Below are 13,876 nucleotides of genomic sequence, written 5' to 3'. Positions count from 1 at the left end.
GCCACGTTATGGATACATTAGTGCTCCTTTTAGTTTCTTTTGGCTTTGTTTTCTATGTCTGTATTTCCTTTTAGGCTGTGGGATGCTCGATGACAGGGACTGCAGATTTACATCCTCAGTTTGTCACCTGGTACATAGTAGGGAACCAACCAATGTTCCTTTAAAGATTTTGGAATCAGCTGAACATTCATTTTCATTAATGAGATTTTTCAATACTATAATTATAATTTCTAAGAACTCGTGGAGGATAAGATAATCAGAGGTGAAACTGGGTTTAAAATTGCATTTCAAATTAATGAAGACCCTACTGAGAAGGGTTTCTATACTGGACTGTGGTGGGAGGTGGTGTTCAGAAAATATTCCTTCTGTTTTTTCTTCCCCCCCCCCACCCAGTCAGCGCCCAGTGTTTGTTTACTCCATGCATGCAGTCTAGTCACTAGCATTTATTTAAGTCTTCAAGTAACTGAATCCTCAAAGCAGGGCTGTTTAGCTCACTTGAATGGTATTTCAGAGGCTTATTTTCTTCATCTATACCACACTAATTTTGAATATCAAAGGCTAAATACATGTTACATAACGTTGTATGTACTTTTGCTTGAATATATGTGGACTTTACTCATTTATAAATGTGACTCTCATGTTCCTAGGAAATTCAGAAAATTGTTCAATAATGAAATAGTTTCTTTGTTTTCCTTCTAGATAACATGAGAGAGGATAAATTCAAATGGAATCTAACTACACATTCCCATCATGGTAATGTTGATAAGTTATGATTTTGATCTGCATTGCAAATACCTGATAATATAATTTAAAAGGTAGTTACCAGGCTTCCTAAAGATAGGCCAATGCAAAATAAATTACGTTGTTTAACAGTTCTAATATAATAAAATGCAACCAAGTCATTTCATTTCTTTTACTAGTGATCCATCGAAGCAACGACTTTGCCCCTCCGTTATCAATGTATACATGTGCTGAGAAATATTTAATAATTAAAACCAAATACCAGGTTGGGCTCAGTGGCTCACACCTGTAGTCCCAGCACTTTGGGAGACTGAGGTAGGTGGATCGTTTGAGCCCAGGAGTTTGAGACCGGCCTGGACAACATGGCAAAACCCTGTCTTTGCAAAAACAAAACAAAAACAAAAATCAAAACTTAGCTGGGCATGGGGGCATGTGGCTGTGATCCCAGCTCATTGGGAGGCTGAGGCAGGAGAATCACTTGAGCCCAGGAGATGGAGGTGGCAGTGAGCTGGGATCACGCCACTATACAGCAAGACCCTGTCTCAAAAATGAAACAAACAAAAACCCAAATAGTAGATATTGATTACATTTCATGGATATTTGTGATCATATAAGTTATTTGGCACCAACTGTTTTTGTGTGTAATTGTGTTTCTGTAGGAATATAAACATTTACGTATGCTAGAATAACTATGTGGAACCTTTATTCAAGATTCCCCTCACAAAAACGTGAAGCAGAAGAAGAATCATTTTGCCTTGAGCCAATGAGCTAACCATAAGCTATATAGTTCAAATGCAATTTCTGAAGATTTATTGTTTGCATTTGAAAACCCTGGACTGGGAGATTTTTCCTTCAGCTCAATTTTGGCCCTGCACACTTCCCATCACTCTAGATAACAATGTGTATCCTGTATAGATGAAAGATGATTCCAATAAGTCTACTCTTTAGGTCTCAGTAAATTCATATTTACTCTAAAAGATGTAATGTTTGCCAAAAATAGGACATTGGTACCTCATTGTATTTTGCTCATAGACTTCTCACAGTGTTTTACAGATTCTGTATGTACAGCTTTGTGTTTACTTTTCCACGACCTGGGCATATCATTGCTTTCAGGATTCAAAGGGATGTGGTCCTGTTTGGAAGTGGCAGAGGCATGTGTAGGGGATGTGGTCTGTAATGCACAGTTGGCCTCTTACCTTAAAGCTTGCTCAGCAAATGGAAATCCGTGTGATGTGAAACACTGCCAAGCAGCCATACGGTTCTTCTATCAAAATATACCTTTTAACATTGCCCAGATGTTGGCTTTTTGTGACTGTTCTCAATCTGATATACCTTGTCAGCAGTCCAAAGAAGCTCTTCACAGCAAGCCATGTGCACTGAACATGGTTCCACCCCCTACTTGCCTCAATGTAATTCGCAGCTGCCAAAATGATGAATTATGCAGGTGGGTAAAAACACTCATACATTACTTTCTTATTTCGGCACCTTATTTGTTACAGTCCAGTCCTAACACTTGATCTCATTACATTAGCTAGAGTTCCCACCATCATCCAACATGGTGTAAATAAAGCCAGACAATTCATATTTTTTTGAATCTGTGGTACATGTGCAGTATCGTCTTTGAAATTCAAATGCAGAATAGATTTTTGAAATAAAAAATAAGCATGTCAAAATATGGTAGCCATGAAATAGTATTTAAAAATTATGTATTCAAGTTAGTCTAATGAATGAGTTAATAGACGTGATTTATATATCAGCCTTTTAATTTTTTTTGTTTAATTATATAAGGCTGTTACAAATTTATTATTTTGGCAAGGAGACTCTTCAGACTTTGAAATAAATTATTTCTGTCTTAGGCTGGAGATCAGGAAGAAGAAGGTAGCTTAAATACTCACATGAGTGGTGCAAGGTCAGAGATAACCAGGTCTACACACATTTATGTCTTTTCACAATGTCAGGCTTTAATACTGTTCAGTCCCAAAAGCCATGAGCTACATGGAGTTCCCAAGGAGGCAGTTCTCCTTAGTACTTCTCATTCACTTTGTTTTCAGAGCCATGGGTACACAGACTGAAGCCACTCCACAAATCAGTCAGTATTGCAAACCATACATAATAGTGTACTTAATCGATATATAAGGGTTATAGGTTAAACATTCCACAACAAAGTAACATTTAACATTAAGAGAAAAGGGATAGCAAAAAGGGTTAAGGAGCGAGTCCAGGAAGAGTGACAAAAACAAAGATTCCTCTGGTCTTATCTGGGCTGTCCATCAATCTTGCAAGGAAGAGTCTTCGATGTTGGGAGAATTGTTGGCAGCAGATGCTGGGTGCTTATCATGAGTGATAGCAAGACGGTGTCAGGTAAGATAGCCATTTTGAGCTGCTGAAGTCCTACTCTATTTATGGCCATGGAGTCCTCTTGAGAGGACTGATAGTGGAAGAGTATACTTGTTTATGTCCTTATCTGGTTGGATGCAGTCTTGTTTATTTAACAAAATATTTTGTCCCTGTTGGAAAAGTACCCTATGAAATCTAAGATAGAGTCTTTTTTGGAGTTACTTATGTCAAGGATGCTGTATACAAATAGCATTTGGACATCCCTAGCACACATGTATGCCATGATCATAGAAATGTATTCATTCTCCTCTTTCCAACCTCACACCTTTGATTCTTGGGGGAGTAATGTTATTCATTTATTTATTAATTCAACAAAGGGTAACCAAGCACCTACTACTACTCTAGGCAATGGTGAATAAGAGAAACAAATGCCTATGGATCTTATAGTACAGAGAGAAGACAAATATTAAATTAAAAATGTATATGTTGTTTTAAGGCAATGAGTGCTCTGGAGATTAAAAAAGAACAGAATAAAAGGGATTGTGAATGGGCTGAAAGAGTTGCAGGGTAAATGGGGTGGCCCCAACAGGAAGCATTTTACCATAGCTGAAGTGAGAAAATGGGCCTCTCTCAGTAGATACTGAGAGAGGAGATACTAAGCAAACTGACGAGCCAGCTTAGGAAAACATGTATGTGGCATGTTAGAAAAGCAGTGAGGGTAGAGTGTGCAAAGGGGAGAGAAATAGGGACGAGATGAGAGATTTAATTGAGTGGGTGTGAACAGTCCTATATCATATAAGGGCTTGAGGGACACTGCCTAGGACTTCGGACATGTAGGTGGCTTAGTGTGTGATTTGTCATATTTGTCCCCTTGTTTCAACCACTGGCAAAAAAACAAAAAAGTAATGATACCAACTTCCTGAAGATTCTTAGTAAAATTCTTTTTTTTAGCTTTTTAACTATGTCTACTCTTATTCTCAGTCACTGTAACTTGCAAAGTAGTTCCAGATCTTGTAAATATTTGTTAAAAAGAACTGCTTCCCCATAGCACACATTCTATGAAATAAGTGATAAAGAGCTAAGCAGAGTTCTAGAGCATTGACATATTTCGTCAACTTATCACATAGGATATCAAAGTTCTTAAAATAGTATTTGAGAATTTTTCATGCAAATGTGTGTCAGTTATTTTAAGGCTTATTATTTATTTTTCTTGAGTGAACAATAAAGGCAGTGACAAAATACTTTTTATAATGCAATTTAGGTTTTCCAACTCATTTATCATCTCAAAAATCCTTATTAGAGAAATACTATATTTCATTGATTCTAAGATGTGATTTCTTTTTACATATTTTAACATCCCTGACATATTTGAAATAATTTTTTAAGGTTAATGACAAAGATATTTGTCATAATTTAAGTCCCCACAGGTGTTTTTTGTTGTTATTGTTGTTGTACATAAATTATGGTATCTTCTGAAATCAATGAAATATGGTAAACACGTTTGAGCACACTACTTTTCTCACATCAAATGAACTAAAACTATTACTATTCTGCCTTTCTAACTATCACATTCCTACATCAACGATGAAACCTAATAATATTTTAACCAGCCAGGGCCAGGGGACACCATTGTTTCAATAACAATCACTATAAAAATATCAGATTTATTCACAGGTGGGTTCCCAGCTTTGCCTAATTCCAGTGCCAGGGCTTTAGAGGTGCTATCTAATTATCTGGAAGCCATTAGCATTCAGCCTTCAAAGCGTGGTATTTCTGAGCATCCACATCAAAGAAAATATTTTAATAGCAAGTGATGGCTCTGCTGCTACAGTCCTTGAGACTTCCTATGATAGACTCTGAAGCACACACTCTTACACTAACCTCCCCTTGGTATCAACACCTTCTCAGATGGACTGGCACAGAGTTGATGATTTTCCTCAACAAGGACTCCCGGGTTTAACCACCTTCTCAAAATGTTTGGTGTAGGGTCTGGAGTGGGATAAGCACTCAAAAAACGTCATCTCCCTTCCTCTCACTTTGGAATATTGTACACGTAATTTTTATATTGTAATATACATATACATATTTCTTCTCATGTAATTTCTTTCTTAGATTAGTTCAAGCGTAAGGACTGTGTCTTCAATTTCCTTTCACTATGTGCAAATAGTCCCTTAATGAGTACTTTATAGAGGTGATGGAAATGTTATATAATATTAGTAGTCAATGTGAAAAGACAAATCCTATCATTTTCCTGAGGAAATTTTGCCTTAGGGAGATGTCCAGCATTTATATTAAATTATTGTTAATGTAATTCAGATGAAAAACAAATCTCCAAGTGGAAAACCACTTCTTCAATGAGAATATTAAGCCCTTTATGATACTTACCTTTTTTGCAGAAGAGCCTGTACATAGGTAAAACAGGGCACTTCAGTTTTAAAATACAGTTTATGTCCCTGTTCCAGATTTTTCAATTCACGATGGGTTTTGAAATTCCTTTATTTTTTAAAAGCCAAAGAGGACAATTTAAGGGCCATTTCTCAATTAATTTTCTCTAGTACAGATACCCTCTGGGAGGTGAGATTATGTCTTGCCAATTTCACAAAAGTCCGGGTATTTATGGAAAATTATAATACATTGTATTTTTATATATTAACTTAAAAAAGTAATGACAAGGTATTTGCTTAGAAAATATTCTAAATACTTTAAAATATGCATGTATTTTTATTTAATTGATTTAAAACAGATGGCACTATATGATATCCTTCTCTATATATTATTTTTGTTAGTTTTCCCTAAATGTGGATTAAAGGTCTTTCCATAATTGCATATAAGAAAATTCACACATCAGGGTCTGTTGGGGAGTAGGCGGGGAGGGGAAGGAACTTAGAGGCCAATAGGTGCAGCAAACAACCATGGCTCATGCATACCTATGTAATAAACCTGCCCGTTCTGCACATCTGTCCCATTTTTCTTAGAAGAAATTTAAAAAAAGAAAATTCTTAAATGTTTGAATAGCTATAGAGTGTGCCATTGCATGGATGTAGCTTAATTAATTTGCTTAGTCTTTTTTGGACATTTAGACATATTCCGAGTGTCTTATTTTATTTGTAGTTATCGTAAATGAGGCTACTTTGAAGATTTGTTTTTCAGATTGTTTGCTGTTGGCATATAGAAATGCTACTGATTTTTGTATGTTAATTTTATATCTTACAAATTTACTGAATTTGTTGATCAGTTCGAAGAGTTCTTTGGTGGAGTCTTTGGGTCTTTTCAAATATAAAATTATATAATCTGCAAACAAGGATACTTTTTCTACCTTTCTAATTTGAATACTCCCCCGCCCCCCGCCTTTTTTTCCCCTTCTCTTGTCAGCTAGGACTTTTTTGCTCAGCTAGGACTTCCAGTACTATGTTGAATAGCAGTGATGAAAGTAGGCATCCTTGTCTCATTACAGATCTTGGAGGAAAAGCTTGCAGTTCTTCCCCATTCCATGTGATACTAACTATTGGTCTGGTGTGTCATATATGGCATTTATTCTGTGGAGGTATATTCCTTCTATAACCAGGTTTTGAGGCTTTTATCATGAAGGAATGTAGAACTTTATCAAATGCTTTTTCAGCATCAATTGAAAGGATCATATCTTTTGTGTCCTCCATTTTGTTGATATGATGTATCAAACTGATTGATTTGCATGTATTGAACCATCCTTGCATCACTAGGAAAAATCTCACGTGGTCATGATGAAAAATCTTAATGTGTTGTTGAATTTCGTTTGCTAGGATTTTGTTGAGGATTTTTGCATTAATGTTCTTCAGGAACATTGACCTATAGTTTACTTTCCTTGATATGTCTCGTCTGGTTTTGGTATTAGGGTGATACTGGCCTGATAGAATGAGTTTGGAAGTATTCCCTCCTCTATTGTTGGAAATATTTTGAGTGGAATTGGTATTAGTTCTTCTCTAAGTGTTTGGTGAAATTCAGCATCAGGTCCTAGGTTTTCCCTTGCTGGGAGACTTTCTATTATAGCTTCGATCTCATTACTTGTTATTGGTCTGTTCAGGATTTGGATTTCTTCATGGTTCAAGCTTGCTACGTTGTATGTGTCTACAAATTTATTCATGCATCCATTTTAGATTTTCTGATGTATTGGCATATATTTGCTCATAGTAGTCTCTAATGATCCTTTGAATTTCTGTGGCATCAGTTGTAATGTTTCCCTTTTAATCACTGATTTCTTTTATTTGGGTTTTCTGTCTTTTTTTATTAGTCTGGCTGATAGTTTGAGATTTTATCTTTCCAAAAGACCAACTTTTCATTTTGTTAATCTTTTGAATTTTTTTTTGTTTCACTTGCATTTATTTCTGCTCTGATATTTATTCATATTTATTTTCTATTATTAATTTTGGGTTCAGTTTGCTCTTGACTTTCTAGTTCTTTAAGATGCATTGCTAATTTGTTTATTTGAAGTTTTTCTACTTTTTTGATGTAGGTGCTTATTGCTATAAACTTTTCTCTTAATACTACTTTTGTCGTATCCCATAGGTTTTGGTATGTTGTGCTTCCATTTTCATTGTTTTAATAAACTTCTAAATTTTTTTCTTAATTTCTTTATTTGCACACTGGTCAATCAGGAGCATATTGTTTAATTTCCCTATATTTGTATAGTTTTCAAAGTTCCGCTTGTTATTGATTTCTAGTTTTATTCCATTGTCATCAGAGAAAATACTTGATATGATACCAATTTTTTGAAAATTTTAAGACTTGCTTTGTTAGCTAATATATGGGTTATCATTGAGAATGATCTGCGTGCTGAGGAGAATAATGTGTATTCTTCAGCTATTTTATGAAATGTCCTGTAAATATCTATTAGGTCTATTTTATCTGTAGTGCAGATTAAGTCTGATGTTTCTTTGTTGATTTTCTGTTTGAATGATCTGTCCAATGCTGGAAGTGATATGTTGAAGTCTCTCTCTTTAGCTCTAATAGTATTTGCTTTACATGTCTAGGTACTGCAGTGTTGGGTGCATATATATTTACCATTGTTATATCCTCTTGCTGAATTGAATCGTTATCATTACATAATTACCTTCTTTATCTCTTTTTATAGTTTTTGTCTTGAATTCTATTTTGTCTAAGAAAAGTATAGCTACTCTTGCTTCTTTTTTTGATTCCATTGGCATAGAATATCTTTTTTTATCCCTTTATTTTCACTCTATGTGTTTCTTTATAGATGTTGTATGCTTCTTAGAGGTAAGAGATCATTGGCTCATTTTATTTTTCATCCATTTAATCCATTCAGCCATACTGTGTCTTTTAATTGGAGACTTTAGTCCATTTATATTTCAAACGGTTTCGGAATACAGTGTACCAAAGTAGTATATTATTTTTAATTAAATATTATTTAGTTCATCATTTTGGCAAAATTTCATGGCATTTTTTCTGAGTGAAAATGTATTACTTATCTGTAAGTAGATAAATCATGCAATTTAAACTTAGTAAAACACATATTTAAAATTAACAAATAGCATATAGGTACAGATATATTCTCTATCTAAGTGACAATCAGTACTTCCAAAACTTACATTTAGGACATATGTTATATGTAACCCTTAACTGCATTGAAGGAATGTTTGTTCTTCTGGCCTAATAATTATATGTTCAGAAAATCTGCAGTATTTCCCTTACTATAAATTTAATGTACATGAATTAATCTTCAATATTATATTTAAAAGCTTACCCTTTAAGATGACTTAAATATTCAATTATTAAAAACAATTGAGCTTTGGTTTTTTAACATAGCAGCATCCGTGTGGACAAATAACTTCATGAAAATGTCATGTACTCATAGGGCTTTGATACATGTTTGATGGCAACCTATTCAAGAAAGAGTAAAAAGCAATTTTAGGTGACAAAGATTAAATTGAAAGATTTTCATTCTTACATCCATTAATGAAAATATATTCTGATTGTAAAAAAATTCAAAAATGAAATTAGTGTACATTATCCAGACTTTTATTCCATTTTATTATACCAATAATCAAATACATAGTCAGAAATCTTATACCTCACAACATATTGCAAATTCTAATTAGTCTGCTTAATCCATTAAGAAAGTATAAAGCACCTCCCATCCTGTGGGATAACTGACTTGAAAGGTCAAGTATCTTATTTGAAATCACTTGGTGTGACACAGTGGCCAAAGGCTAGCCACAAAACTATATTCAGAATAAAACATTGCCAAGAAATCTCTGAAGTAGTTCATACCTCAAATCATCATATATTGGAATACAATTAGTAATAAAGGGAAATCCATCCAGGGAATCCTCAACTTACCCTTTGTCTTTCATCACAATAAAGGGATGTAATTCATAAGATTACAGTTTCTTTCACACTCCCTATGGTGATTTTTCAAATTACAAATTTACTTTTCAACTATGTACTAGCATCTTGGAGGCATTGTGTTCCATGTCTTTCATTAGGTGATGGGGGATCACATGTTAATGTGAAATAATATTATTCAAAACTAATTATTTTTCCTCATTCTTTGTCTAGGAGGCACTATAGAACATTTCAGTCAAAATGCTGGCAGCGTGTGACTAGAAAGTGCCATGAAGATGAGAATTGCATTAGCGCCTTAAGCAAACAGGACCTCACATGTTCAGGAAGTGATGACTGCAAAGCTGCTTACATAGATATCCTTGGGACAGTCCTTCAAGTGCAATGTAACTGTAGGACCATTACACAAAGTGAGGAATCTTTGTGCAAGATTTTCCAGCACATGCTTCATAGAAAATCATGTTTCAGTAAGTTCCCCGACTAAAATAATCTATCTGTCTGTCTGTCTATCTATCTATCTATCTATCTATCTATTTTGTTTTTGCCTGTACAGTACAAAGTGGTAATCCAGCATGGCACAGACATTTTTGTGTTTGCTATTGCATTTGAAAATTTGCTTTCTGATTATGTTCTGCATATTTACTATTTTACTCACTTACCTGAATATAGTACATTTTAAAAATTTATGTGATAGATCACTCTTTTTTTTTTTTTTTTTTTTTTTTTGAGACGGAGTCTCGCTCTGTCGCCCAGGCTGGAGTGCAGTGGCCCGATCTCAGCTCACTGCAAGCTCCGCCTCCCGGGTTTATGCCATTCTCCTGCCTCAGCCTCCCGAGTAGCTGATAGATCACTCTTAATTTGTTGATTTCAATATCAAAAGCATGGAAGACTTATTCTGTCAGATAAATGGATATATCAAGTGTCCATTGCTACATAACAAACCACAAGTATCTATACTAAGTAACAAAACAATAACTTCAAACAATAACCATTTATTTGCTCACAATTCTGCACATTGGACTTGGCTTAGCTGGATGGCTCTTCTGATGGTCTTTTTGGGGATCACTCATGTGCCTATTGTCATCTGGTACCAACAGGCTCTGCTGAGGCTGTTTGGTCCAAGGTGGTATTAGCAGACACCATTTGCTGGGATGGTGTGGTTCTTTTCCATATGACATCTTCAGTAGTATAGCCAAAAACTCTTACATGGCAGCAAAATAATTCCTAATGGCTAAACCTCATTGTGCAGCTATCTTTATCTGCTCCTGTCACATTTGTAAATATTTCACTGAACCAAGCAAATCACAATGATCAACCTCAGAGTTGTTGTGGGAGTGGAATACATAAGGATGTGAATATTCAAGGTCAGATTAATCAGGGACATTACTCTAACAACCTCCTATAATTGGCTGTCCCAATCTAGGTACAATATATTCACTCTTCAATTTAGTTTTTCTTTCCTTGGTCCTTAACATGTCAGCTAATCAACCTAAAATGATGAGATGGAAAACGTATTTTCCAAAGTTGTTATTTAATTTAGGGACAAGAAAATTGATATTTAGTAATTTAAATAATTTGTTCAGCATCTCAAAGTGAACAAATGGTCAAGAGGGACCATTTCTGAGTCTTAAGGAAAGAACCTATGGATGTGATTATGTACTAATTCAAAACCTCTCTATTATCCATCTTCAGGGTTAGACCATGCAACCATCTATGTCCCTAAACTTCCCCAGGCCCCTACCCCTAGGTCCCTAGTTGTAACTACCATATCTGCAGGTACTATTTCTAGAAGGAAATAATGGATATTTACTGTTTCATAGCAAACCAAATCTTTATATTTATTGAAAATGTTTGACAGATATAGATCTATACCTACAGCTATATTTGTGTATCTGTGTCTATATACAGATACACATTTTACACGTTTATATTTCTATTTTTCCTTACAGATACTTAGGAGATGCACATTAGCCAAATATGATAAAAATTGTGATTTGTTGTGTATTAGGTAATAGACATACAACTCAGAGTGTATGGTTTTGATTTCAACAGTGTTTTCTGTGATATATCCACAATTTCTATAATTAGCACTACTGATATATTTCAACTGAAATCATGATACAGAGAAGAATTGCAGTGTTGTATAGGTCATATTTTCTGATTTTCCTCTCTTATTAACATTAGTTCTGTTGAAACTGAACGTACTTATAATGAATGTCTCATATGATTATAGCAGGAAAATACCAAATAACCAATCTGGTATTAACCAAATTAAACTAACAGTAATATATACTGTTATATAATAACGGTTATTTATAGGTTCTTTCTAATATTGCATTTTATAAAGAAAAATGTTGATTCTACAGGTTAATAATGACTCAGTTTTTTGGCATGAATTCTCTAAAAATATAGGTCTAAACTTCCTAATTCTTGTTCTAAACCTGTTTTTCTTAAATATAACAACGATTGTGTTTGATTTTCATAGTGTTTGCTTACTATAACTTTTTCAGAGCAAAATATTTGCAGAGGTACTAAAGATGGACATTTGAAAATCCATAAACATTAAAGTACTATGTGAATGCTTTAGAAAAATGAAAATTCAAAATGTTTTCACTTTTCTTTACTTACCTAAGAAGTGGAAGATTTTGTTCCAAATATTACCTACTAAAACTAGGAATTTCAAATGACAGGATTGGAAAATTAAAGGAACCTCAAAGGTCTTTGGTCACAGTTCTTGGTAGAGTTGTCCCTTGGTATCCATAGGGAATTGGTTCCAAGACTCAAATGGAAACCAAAATTTGTTCATGTTCAAGTCCCTGATATAAAATGGGGTAGTATTTGCATATAACCTATGTATATCCTCCCATATGCTTTAAATAATGTCTAGATTACTTATAATATCTAATGCATTATTTACAGGTAAATGCCATGTAAATCATGGTTATAATGTATCTTTTACATTCATATACCTTTTGTTGTGCTATTCTAAAATTGTTTTTTTCTCCCAAACATTTTGATCCAAAGTTGGTTGAGTCAGTGGGTGCAGAACTCACAGATATGGAGTGATGACTGTACTTGAATTAATAGCAAAAATTCCAAATAAAACCAAAAACCAAATCCTTAGGCCTTGCTAATTCTAACAAATCTTTATCCATTGCCTCAAATATATGGAAGTAGCCCCAGGATATTTTTTGAAGGAAGTATGTCTCTCATCATTGCCCTGGCTTCTCACATCGGCCTAGCATTCTCACGCATTTTCAAAAGATCCATCATTACAGTATGTTTCCAAAACCCTTTAGCTTCTGCTTGCTTTACCTGAAAGGGTCAACTGAATAGAACTGAGAGGACAGTGAAGGGAGGCTTTTCAATCTGTCACATTTGCTTAATTAAATGTATTGTTTCTCAAACTCATTTGAGCTTAGGCCACAGTAAGTAATATATATTTATATTAGCTTTGTACTCTCTTTTTTATGCAATATACTCTGTTTCTCACAAATTTTTATTGCTTTATTCTATTGTTCCCCAATGCTAATCACTACTCACTAAATTGATTTTAAGACTTACTAACATGTTGTTCGCTGAAGTTTGAGAAACACTTTCTTGGAATATAACATCTGAAAATAAATGTATAAGATTAAATAGCTTGCCCAGGGTTTTACATTGGGTATGGTATAGTCATGACCCTGGCTGGTTGACTTGGAGCCCACTATATTCTCCTGTTTGTGAAATGATAATGAAAAAAAAATAACAAAACAAAACAAACAAAAAACTTGTATCTGTTCCATATTCTCCAAAGCTCTGTTAGTCTGAACTTCATAGTTCTGTTCTGAGAACTAAACTTGGCAAATGCACCGAAGAGCCCTTGTCCATTCCTGTGTTGCATGGCTACACTCAGGCAGAAGAGCATCCTGAACAAACCATGTGTTCTGTCACCAACCTCCACTTACCTACTGACTTCTAGATTCACAACAAACTTAATCATCTGTGATAATCTGTAGCACAGAACAAATTTGTGGCCCTTAGAGCTAACAGAGAAATGAGGGCCATGGAAGAGAGAAAAGTTGGTTAAGAGATAGAGGACCATAGACACAGAAAGGATTAAAGGATCCATTATTGTTTTGAGTCCATTATACAGAAGGAGTGGGAGGGTGTACCTTAAGCTGATAGAAATGTTATTTTTGCATTTCCCAGAACTTTGTTTTTTTAATACCAGTTGTATAGTCAGTAAACGAGGTATGATCCTGACCCTGAAGACTCAGCTCCTTCATTTGAATAATTAAAAGAAAAAGGAGAAAGCAGAGGAGGAAGAGGAAAAGGAGGGGGGAGTAGAGGAGGGGGAAGAGAAAACAGGAAGGAAGAGAAGGAGAAGGAGATGTTAGGAGGAGAGAAAAGAGGACAGGAGGAGGAGAAACGGGGAGGAGGGTAAGAAGAAGAGGAAGAAGAAGAAGGAGAAGAAGAAGGA

At 34.8% G+C, this 13,876-nt stretch overlaps 1 protein-coding gene across 4 annotated transcripts in view; it reads left to right on the top strand.

Moving 5' to 3' along the window:
- The window catches only part of LOC105479548 (GDNF family receptor alpha like), a 92,297-nt gene that overhangs the window by 43,514 nt on the left and 34,907 nt on the right, over positions 1-13,876 (top strand). For all 4 annotated transcript variants that reach the window (XM_071096930.1, XM_071096928.1, XM_071096931.1 and 1 more), the window contains 3 exons: positions 700-753; positions 1,855-2,185; positions 9,631-9,881. In XM_071096930.1, the coding sequence (XP_070953031.1) occupies positions 700-753; positions 1,855-2,185; positions 9,631-9,881 (636 nt within the window). The remainder of the gene's footprint in view (positions 1-699; positions 754-1,854; positions 2,186-9,630; positions 9,882-13,876) is intronic.

Source organism: Macaca nemestrina, chromosome 5 (assembly GCF_043159975.1).
Source record: "Macaca nemestrina isolate mMacNem1 chromosome 5, mMacNem.hap1, whole genome shotgun sequence".
Classification (NCBI taxonomy): domain Eukaryota; kingdom Metazoa; phylum Chordata; class Mammalia; order Primates; family Cercopithecidae; genus Macaca; species Macaca nemestrina.
Note: the sequence above shows the minus strand (reverse complement) of the source record. Positions and strands in the feature narration are given on the sequence as shown.